Raw genomic sequence first — 10,297 nt, forward strand, 5'->3', positions numbered from 1 at the left:
CTTTAAACTAAACTCAAATACTACATGGTTTTCTGGACAATGTTTCCTAACTTCAACTGCATATTTTTTATCCAACACACCCAGTGGTAATCATGATTATAGAGAAAAACGATTTTGTATGTAAAATACAAAGAAGACAAATAACTCCCAGTTATTATTTTACATTTGCAACTTAAATGCAATGTTTTTACTTTGCCTGTACACCAACAGTGAAGTCAAACATGGTCAAATATTGTATATACATACTGCATTATTTAAGCTTATTATGAGTGGGTTTTTTTGTCAAGTTGATGTATAATGCACAGACTGCACAAAAATATTTTTCCAAGCCTAACTGTTCTGCCCTATAAGGTCTGTTTTTCATAAATAAATAAAAATTAACCAATTTTAGTGGAATCACATGGCATTGGAAATAAACACTAAAACTGAGAAATATATATACTTTTATTGCACTCAAACACATGTGCATTATTTTAGGACATTAATGTTGGCAGGGACAAAATATCCCTTTATGTTGATATAACATAAGAATAAAAAAACAGAGAAAATAAACAGGCATAGCTGCAAAAGTGTACATTTACACAGTGGTACTGGTTTTACCAGTAGCTCCATTTGTAAGACATCTCTGGTTGTTATAAGCAATGTATTCAGACACTACATTCTCTGGTTCTCTGCAGCATATCAATATAAACACACATTTGATCTCTGATTGAACACAGTACTGCTGTTCTTTAAACATTTATCATAAAAAAGAACACAGGAACAATGCTGAAGAGCATGATTACTGTTTTGTTATAAGTAGTTCCATACATTTCCACTGTTTATTACATTGTATCATTGAAAACACAGCAGGGATAATATGAGCCATTAACACCAACTTGAAACATGCACCATCAAGATTGATTCATACAGGAACTTTCATTTCTCCTATGTTTAAAGCTGAATGCTGATATATTAGGTTCTGAAAGCTCATTTTGAGTTGTACCTCAAAAATTAGTGACCAGATTTGAGGTATCAAACAACAATGCTGAAATCCCTTTATTAGCCCTCACTTTCAAAAGTTAAGACCAAATGTGCAACAGCCATTAAAATCTAAGCACAAAAGCTCACTTGAGCTGTAATGAAATGCATCTTGATGCCAAGTGTGGACACCAAAATCCAAATAAAATCATCTGTGATTTTCAAACAAAACAAAAATAACATAACACAGTGAATACACATGAAAATAATAATTTGAAGTTCCTGTCTGAGAAGCATTGGAATGAAGAGTACCAAATTCAGTTTACATTGCTTATGCTTGGGATTCAAGATTTGGTAATATCAAAGTCCATAAGTGCATTTTCAAATATAAATGATGGTATCAAACTGTTGACACATTCATTAGTATTCCATGTTCTTCACAATTTGTTTAGTCTTTCACAATGTTCCCTTGGTTAAAGCTTCATAACAAGGCTTGTGTGTTGGTGTTTTTTTCTCGCCATAATCAGTTCTTGCACTTGATAATGAGGTGGATGCTAGTTCCACTCAGCAAGTTGAAAAGCAGCCTTGTGAGACATGGCCAAGGAAAACTATTCTTTCACAATGATGTCGCATGCCACAGGGCCTCTAAAGGTAAACCCTAGGTAGAACATGATGTTCTCATTACTATGAGGAACCGAAGGTACATGAAGAGGGAGGATGTTGAACTTCTTTTTCCTGGGTCCATCAAGGTACACCACTCCGTCTTCAGTCCATCCGGACACACGTTTCAGCATCGTGGCAATCTCAGGCTTTTTCCATGCCTCACCCCTAAACCACTTCATGCGTTTCTCAGAGACTGAAAACATCTTTGTGACTTTTTCAAACTTTTTCTTGTGGACAAATTTATCCAATCCATTCCCACTGCCAAGAAAAAAATGAGTGTAAAGCCTTCTCTTTCTCTGAGGGATGTCCTTCATCTTGGTCCAGTAGTCTTTTTCCAGGTGTTCAACTGCCGATTGCACAATTTCATATTTGGTTTCTTTCTCCAGGTCCGTGTCATGATCTTCTGGCCAGAACAGCAAGGTAAGTAGGAACAGAGCACTTGGTAAACATTTCTTTTTGTCAGATGGAAACTGACGACAGAGTGCCTGTAGAGTTTTCACAGGAGCCACTTTTTGAATCTCTGGTGACAGGCAGTTCAGTGAAATGTGGGCCATGATGTAATTGACAATATCCCTTTGACCAAATTTGGCCTTAATTGGATCCCTGGGGTAGAGAGAAAGGATGCTCTCCAGGAGACGCACTGCATCTCTCTGGTCAGTTAGCTTGGAGAGGATAGATGTTACATTTCCCCCGCCAAGATGACAGATGATCATGCGTTTTTGGAAGGGGGTAAGATTGTCTGGGATAGACTGGCCCTGAGGCACATTGGAATAAGCTTCACTGAAGTACTTCCCATACTCTGAAGATTTTTTTGCCAACCATGTCAATGGCTGGCTAATTTTCTCCTCAGGACTTTCAGGGATCCCTTCTTCATTTCTATCAATGTCTGTCTGAAAGTAGTTGAGGTCCTCTGAAATCCACTCCAAGGCATCGTGCATTGTTTTATGAAGTTTTTTCAAACGGCCATGAAATGGTCCCCAGGCATCTTTAACTTCCTCTGGAATGTAATCTGTCAACAGGTACTTCATACACTCTGCATGGCCATTGCCTCTGTGGGCAAACACGTCCAATGAGGAGATCAGTTTGAGAAGACTGCATCCAACTTCAACTTCAGAAAAAAACCCTGAATTGTTCACATTTTCCTTATCTGCTTCAGCTGCTTTCTCACACTCTTGAAAACACTCAAGTGCTTTCAGTGCAGTTCCCAAAGCATCTGCTGTATTTTCGGCTGTCTTCGATACATTGTCATGGTCAATGGCCTTGCATTTAGCTTGGAACCATTTCCTGTACACTTGCCCTTTTGTGTCCAGGATGTATGAGTTGTGTGGCTGTTGTTTAGCTGCTGTCTCAGCCCAGCATTTTGCATCTTCAAACTTTTCATAAGTATAATGAAGACGAGCAAGTTGTTGTGCAAAGAATGGATCTTTATGAAAACGCTCAAACGCTTCCTTAAGCAAATCAATTGCATTGTCTGGGCTTTCCTTTTCACACACATGCTCAATCAGTGGAGAGAAAAAACTGTCATATTCATCCCCTTTACTGATTCTTGATCGCCTTATGAAAAGTGCTCTCAGGAACGACAAGTATTCGTCTCTTCCAAATCTGTGTTCGAAAAGCCCATCCTCACAGAGCAAGTTCCTCGCCAAACTGCTTTGGGTCTGTTCCCCCAAAAGTTGCTGCAGAATTTCCTTTGCAATGACTGGGTGAATGATTCTGATTGATCTAATGTATGTCTTTTCATCTCGGAGGTGCAAGAAGACTAGTTTAGCCTGAGGGCTGAGTGATTTCTCAAACTCATGCTGGTGAAACCTTTCCATGCGAATGGTCAGAGCGAGCAAGGCTTCACAATGAGACTGGGAGATGAAAGAGTTTTGAACGTAAGTGTTCAACAATGCTACATAGAGAATGAGGCGAGTGACAACAGACTGGCGATCAATATCTTGAAGCAAGTGCTCTACAAATTGCTGAACATAATCAACATTGAATCCTTGACTCATAAGAACAAAAGTCAGAATAAACTCAGGTTCATATTGTTGTTCTAGTGCCACTCGTTTTCCAGAAAACGTTCTCCTCTCTTGGGCAGACAGTTTGTGGGTGACAGACACATTCTTTAATGGAGACTCCCTGCATCTCCTTTCGGGATCATGGGATCGCCTACAGCTCAACAAAATGAAACATGGAGTTCCAGACTGGGACTGGATTCTTTTGGTGTTAACAGCGACCTCTAGTTCATTTCTGAGATCATCTAGATAGTCTTTGTCGGAGTCTTCAATGAGGAGCAGCACAGGAAGACACTTCTGTGGATCTTTTTCCTCATACTCCCTCAGTTCAACTGCATGTTGTGCAACAAGAGAAACTGTGTATGAGGGCTTCACAACAGCACACCTCAGATCTTTCCTGTTGTTCCACAGAACTTGTCTTGCAACTGTGCTTCCACCACTTCCTGGATGATGGAAGATATTTATACTATTGACTGGAGTTTCATCTGCATTCCCTTTCAAGGCATCATCAAGAAGTTTGGCAACGTCACGATAGGCATCCCTTTCAATGACTTCTCCCACATACTTGTGCTCAGCAAGCCAGAAATTCAACCAGTTCACCTTCCCACCACGGTAGAACAGTTTTTCAATGTTTTCTTTCTCCTCATTGATGAAGTCTTCATTTGTGTCGTCACAATGATCAACTGTCAGAATTTCCAGAGAATACATCTGTTCTTCTTCATGTGTTTCAAGAACGCATGTGCCTTTCACAAAGACTGGCAGGTGTTTGCTGGCCCCTGCTTTAAAGGGTTGTACTTGCTGCAGAGTTGCATTGATGTGACTCATTTTCATCCCAACAACACTGGCATTGTTCACAGCTTCTCTTCCACATGACCCCTCTGCAAAGTATTGCCACTTCTGGAAGTTTTCCTCGGACTCACAGATGCAGATGATGTCTTCGTGGCCTTCCATGTCGGTGAAAAACTCATTGAAGGTGTGCAAGAGTGGTTTTTCAACTGGGGATGTGAGAAGAAAAATGACCTGGAAAGTTCCTTTTGGCAAGATTTGTTTGCAGATTAAAGAGACACACTCTCGCAGGAAAGTCATTTTGGTCTTGATCCAAGTCATTTCATCATATGGAGTTTCTTTAAAGTCGGTGCGGCCATTGCAAAAGATCCAGCTGGTTTGTTCGAACAGATGCAAGTGGTTTGTGAACTCTTTGATGCTCATGTCACCAGATATCCTATAACTCTGCAGAGAATGCATGTTTGAGGCATGATGCTGAAGATATTTACTGCAAAGACCAGATATCTTTGAGTCTGGGTCAAAGTCAAAAACACAGAATATGTTCAAGTTGAGCAGCCAGTCAGTGTTGCAAAGGTCAACAGGTTGGAATTTGTTTGTGACTAGTATGAACCACTTATCGTTTTCAATGAACTTTTTGCCACTTGTCATCAGCATTGTTAGTTTCCTTCCAAGGTCTTGGCAGATTCCTGGAGCACTGAGAAACTTAGCTTTCTCTGCTTCTTCTCTTAGTGCATCTCGATCTTTGACTCTCTGGTAGAAGTCACTCAGGTCTTTGTCATTCACTGGTTCAGTTTTTGAACCCAGCCTTCGCAGAATTGTTTCTTTTTCAAATTCTACCTTGTTGGCTGACTCTTTGAAGTTTGGCAGACGAACTGCATACACCTTGCTTTTGACAATGCTTATTGAAGGCACAATGTCAACCTCTACCACATATCTCTTTTCTGTACTTTCCCTATCCATAACTTCAATGAACCTTGGAGGCCGCACACACTGGCGTACATGCTCCTTGTCAGAGGAGACACATCTCTCAATGTAGTCCAAAGCATCTACAAAGATGTCCTTCTCTTTTACAGGGATACCAATTAACTCACCATGCACATACCCTGCATCCTCTTTGCTGTCCATCACACCAAAGTGTATTGTACCATTTGATCTGATATTCATACAGCCAACTGCAAATTTAAGGACCTCTTTAGCAAACTTAGCTTGGAGTCTTGTGCGATCCAAAGTAGCAGCTACAGCAAATGACTTGAATTCATGGCAGGGAGATGTTAGATTAGAAGCACCTGATTCCGGTTGTAGGACTCTGTGCTTCACATATATGAAATCAATCCCTTCTCTATCAAATGGTCTTGGTCTACAGTCTTCCTTTGAAATTGCATTTTGCCCCTCTTTTAGAGCACCTTGCTCTCTCACATGGGTCTGTGCTGGAGGACCTTCAGCTGTTGCTGCAACACTTTGAACTGATTTTTGTTCCAACTCAGGTTTTTTGGCACTGGTGGACTTTTTCTTCTCTTTGGACTTTTGCTTGGAGTTGATGAGCTCATCTCTTTTTTGGATAATCAAATGAGCAGGCCCTGATTTCATACAAATCTTTGTCTTCAAAAACTCCTCATTCAATGTCAGAAGAATTTGTCCATTTACTTCTTCCTCATTAAGTTTTTCTATGTACGGCTCCTTCACTCCAATCCGTCTCAACCACGTGCTTACTTCAGATTCAGTCCAATCCTCAGGTGAATGGTTGAGTTCGCCAGCTGTAGGTGGGGGGTAGAAAAAAAAAGTTTGATTCTAAATAAAAGTGGACAGTTTATTTCTCATCCAAGTGAGAAAGTTTGCTGATTATTCATTATAGCAGGTATTTGGGGGATGAACAGACAGACATGTTAATATTTTATTTTGCCAATAAGTCATATGTCAAGTCCAAAACCAACTATGCATTAAGTCTGTCTCTATACTCCTCAATTTCCCTATGCTGTAAGTGGCATTTAGCCACAAACCAACTTGCTCTCACTGAAAACAAATCTTTAAATACATTTGTCTCAAGGGGCAGTACAACAATCCCTCAATACAGTATGAGACAAACCATTTTCACATGTGGTATCAACAGCTCTCCTTTGTCATTGTACCACTCTTAACTTGCCTTAAGTCCAGGTGTAAACACATCCAGGAAGCATTGAGGAAGCATTTTTGATCAGATCACTAACGAAAATGTTCAGGGATGCGTTTTATCTACATTGGTCAAGCAGTATTCACACTACCAGAAAAGTGCAGACAAATTTGTCTCCAACTATTCTCACTCATTTTCACTGTATCTACAGCAGCTATCACATGGCATAATAGATCATTTTCTTCACATACTTGAAAGACATTACACTTCTCTCCTGTATAAATCATATAGACCCAAGTATAAGAATACCATGATAATAAGATGACCCTCTCCTTTTCAAAAATAATTCCAGAAAAATATTTTTAAAGACCAAAACCTCTTTTTTTTGGAAAGAAATCAATTTTAACTTAAAATAATAACATATCTACTATTATTTTTCAGTTTCAACATCTGATATGTTGTCAAAGGGGGTAGCCATGGAGGCTGCCTTCAGGCACACTAGCTTTAGTCTATAGGAATAAGTTTAAAAAACTTTTAACAGACCAAGGCATAACACTTATAAACTGTAACAATCACGTAAAAGCATTTTTTTCTTTATTGTTACAGATTTAAGCTAAGTCTCTTTGGCTTCCCCCTTTTGACAGGAACACATTATTCTTCAAGAGCATCTGGCTTTAACCTGGAGTGTACCTCACTACCTCCGTGGGCAGAGGCTAACATTGTCTTCCTCTTGTAATATGTTGTGTTTGCACTATTTCAAATTAAAAATAGAGTTTAAAGGATTTCCAAACCATCAAATTCTGTTTTGTAAAATCAACATTTTACACAGCATCCCAACTCTTATGGAATTGGGATTGTAAAAAGACGGGTAAATTATACATAGCCTCCCATGCAAAATGAGATAAACAGATGTGATCTGGGATCAGCTCATCATAGTTTAAATGAACACAATGCAGTGACAATATAAATATTCCATGGTGTGAAAGTTTTTGTCACCCCACTCACCCATTATTGTGTTGTTCTTTTCCTCATATGATCAACTTTTTTCTTTTCTTTCTTCTCAAATCACCACCTTCCTTCTGCAAAAAAATATATTATACAGTTACAATTAGTCCATTATCATCAATAAATTTGTATTTTATAAACATCTTGCACACAAATAGATTTGTGATAAACAAAACTGTCCCACAGGCCAATTCAGCTTGTACAAATTTGAAGTTGAACTTTAAAATGGATTACAGTTAGCTTTCGTTTATCCCTCCTCCTAGTACTTATTGTAGAAGGAGCCACTCAAGTCAAATTCTATGTAACACTCAGTGTTAAGCTCAACAATCAGTTATAATCTTGTTGGCTAAATATTAACTGGAACCAGTGAAACAATCTGGTATAAAACCATCAAAGGCATAATCTAGGACATGTGGTGTATAACTAAGGCTGACCTATTTCGGCAAAGGTCACTTCATTATTTTACTCTTTTAAAATCTGGGACATGGGGTCCTATATCACAGTAACTTTAACCTTTCACCTTTATGGAACAGCCTGCCGGAGGATCTGAGAGGAACTGATAGCGTTATTGAGACTTTTAAACATAAACTTAAAACGTATTTATTCAGTCTTTTACGTAGGGTTTAACAATCTTATTACTTTTTTTTTACTGTTATATTGATTTAAATGTTGCTTTATTATTTTACTAATTTTAACTGTATCTTTTATTTTCATTTATTTATTCATTCATTCATTCATTTATTTTAATTTATCTACTCAGTTTTATTGACATTTTTAGCCTTAATTTTATTTTCAACTCTTATCCTTACCCCTTTTCAAATGTATTTATTTTAATTATTTATTTTCTTAATATTAATCTGATGCTTTAACTTTTTTAAATTACACATATTTTATTAGTGTCAGTGTGCATTAGTCTCTATTCTAAAATCCATTTTTATATTTTATTTGTCCTGCCATTATTTTATTTCTGCTTCTTTCTTGTTTTGGGTTGCATTCGACTTGTATGAGGTGCTATATAAAGCTTGATTGATTGATTGATTGATTGATTGATTGATTGATTGATTGATTGATTGATTGATCCCAGAAAACTTAAATTTTATCCTAGACTTCAAGTGGAATGTTTGTGCCAGCTTTGAAGATATACCCTCCAAGCATTAGGCCTACTAGGAGATCACATTCACAAGAACTCAACAAATGGACGGACTTTGAGAGCTTTGAGTTTAAAAAAAAACCCGCTCCAAATAGCATAAAAGTCATACTGATATTCTTCCGAATACGGATAAAGACTGTTTTTTGTGTAATCAAGCACGGTTACACCCGTAAAATAACTTATAAATTGAAAATTGAATGATTATAGGTCATTTGAAAGCAGAAAGAGCACAAACGTATACGTTTAGTTTATATGTGATATGGTTTGGAGGACTTTACAGCAAACATCATTCTGTATACATCTAATGTTCACGCTTCTAATAAAACCCCTCATTTCCAGAACGTTCTCGTGTTGTTTATATGAGAAACAACTTATCTTACCTTGACTGAATGCAGGGAGAAACCGCCTTATTCCGTCTTCTGGTATATATTTCTGTGACCGGGAGTCATACTGTCCAGTTGCTGTCAAACGATAGAAAGTGGTAGCATTGAATAGTTGTTACCTCTCTCAACAAAAAATTTCAGCAATTCACGGAACAACTTCAATATGAGCTGCTTGTCGGGCCCCATAAGTTTCGTTTTTGAGGAACTCCCAAATACCTGTGGGAAATACTTACAAAACTTAAATGCGCCCCCTGAGGCAGTGGTTTTTTGTGTAATCAAGCACGGTTTCACCCGTAAAATAACTTATAAATTGAAAATTGAATGATTATAGGTCATTTGAAAGCAGAAAGAGCACAAACGTATACGTTTAGTTTATATGTGATATGGTTTGGAGGACTTTACAGCAAACATCATTCTGTATACATCTAATGTTCACGCTTCTAATAAAACCCCTCATTTCCAGAACGTTCTCGTGTTGTTTATATGAGAAACAACTTATCTTACCTTGACTGAATGCAGGGAGAAACCGCCTTATGCCGTCTTCCGGTATATATTTCTGTGACCGGGAGTCATACTGTCCAGTTGCTGTCAAACGATAGAAAGTGGTAGCATTGAATAGTTGTTACCTCTCTCAACAAAAAATTTCAGCAATTCACGGAACAACTTCAATATGAGCTGCTTGTCGGGCCCCATAAGTTTCGTTTTTGAGGAACTCCCAAATACCTGTGGGAAATACTTACAAAACTTAAATGCGCCCCCTGAAGCAGTTGGGTAAAGTTAGAAAGATATTCACAGATTCGACCTTCTCGGATCAATAACTTGTCAACGAAAGGTCGTAAAAACACAAAGTATACCTCTTTCCCATCAGTGTAAGATAGACAACGAGCTACAACATAATTTTCATCAATACAGGCCGTCTCTAACGTTGGGCAACAAATAACATTTGTCTCTATGCGCTGCCGGTGGTGAGGCGAGAGGGAAGGGACCGTCTACAAAGTCTACTGCCGAAAAGATACGCTACTTAAAAAAAACAATGCCATCACTCCTTAACAGTGCAGTGTCCTGAAAGTCACTGCAAACCTTAATCATGTCCACCTGAACAATCAGGAGGACATGATTAAGGTTTGTAGTGACTGTCAGGACACTGAACTTTATAACAGTGAAGTTATTGAATATTATTTGCAATAAAAATTCTCTAAAAATTCTGGAAAAAAAAACAAATACTTTGCATGTCATCTGGAAG

At 38.2% G+C, this 10,297-nt stretch overlaps 1 protein-coding gene across 2 annotated transcripts; it reads right to left on the reverse strand.

Annotated features, from left to right (window-relative positions):
* Positions 1-426: 426 nt before the first annotated feature.
* samd9l (sterile alpha motif domain containing 9 like) lies at positions 427-10,021 on the reverse strand. 2 transcript variants are annotated; one of them, XM_034712224.1, is made up of 6 exons: positions 9,909-10,021; positions 9,795-9,812; positions 9,559-9,639; positions 9,052-9,132; positions 7,522-7,595; positions 427-6,163 (listed from the first exon to the last, which is right to left on the reverse strand). In XM_034712224.1, the coding sequence occupies exons 5-6, from the start codon at positions 7,523-7,525 to the stop codon at positions 1,569-1,571; spliced, it is 4,599 nt and encodes a 1,532-aa protein (XP_034568115.1). In that variant the 5' UTR covers positions 7,526-7,595; positions 9,052-9,132; positions 9,559-9,639; positions 9,795-9,812; positions 9,909-10,021; the 3' UTR covers positions 427-1,568. The 2 variants fall into 2 exon arrangements, with proteins under 2 accessions (XP_034568115.1, XP_034568116.1); XM_034712225.1 differs by lacking the exon at positions 9,795-9,812.
* Positions 10,022-10,297: the final 276 nt, after the last annotated feature.

Source organism: Notolabrus celidotus, chromosome 20, assembly GCF_009762535.1.
Source record: "Notolabrus celidotus isolate fNotCel1 chromosome 20, fNotCel1.pri, whole genome shotgun sequence".
NCBI lineage: Eukaryota > Metazoa > Chordata > Actinopteri > Labriformes > Labridae > Notolabrus > Notolabrus celidotus.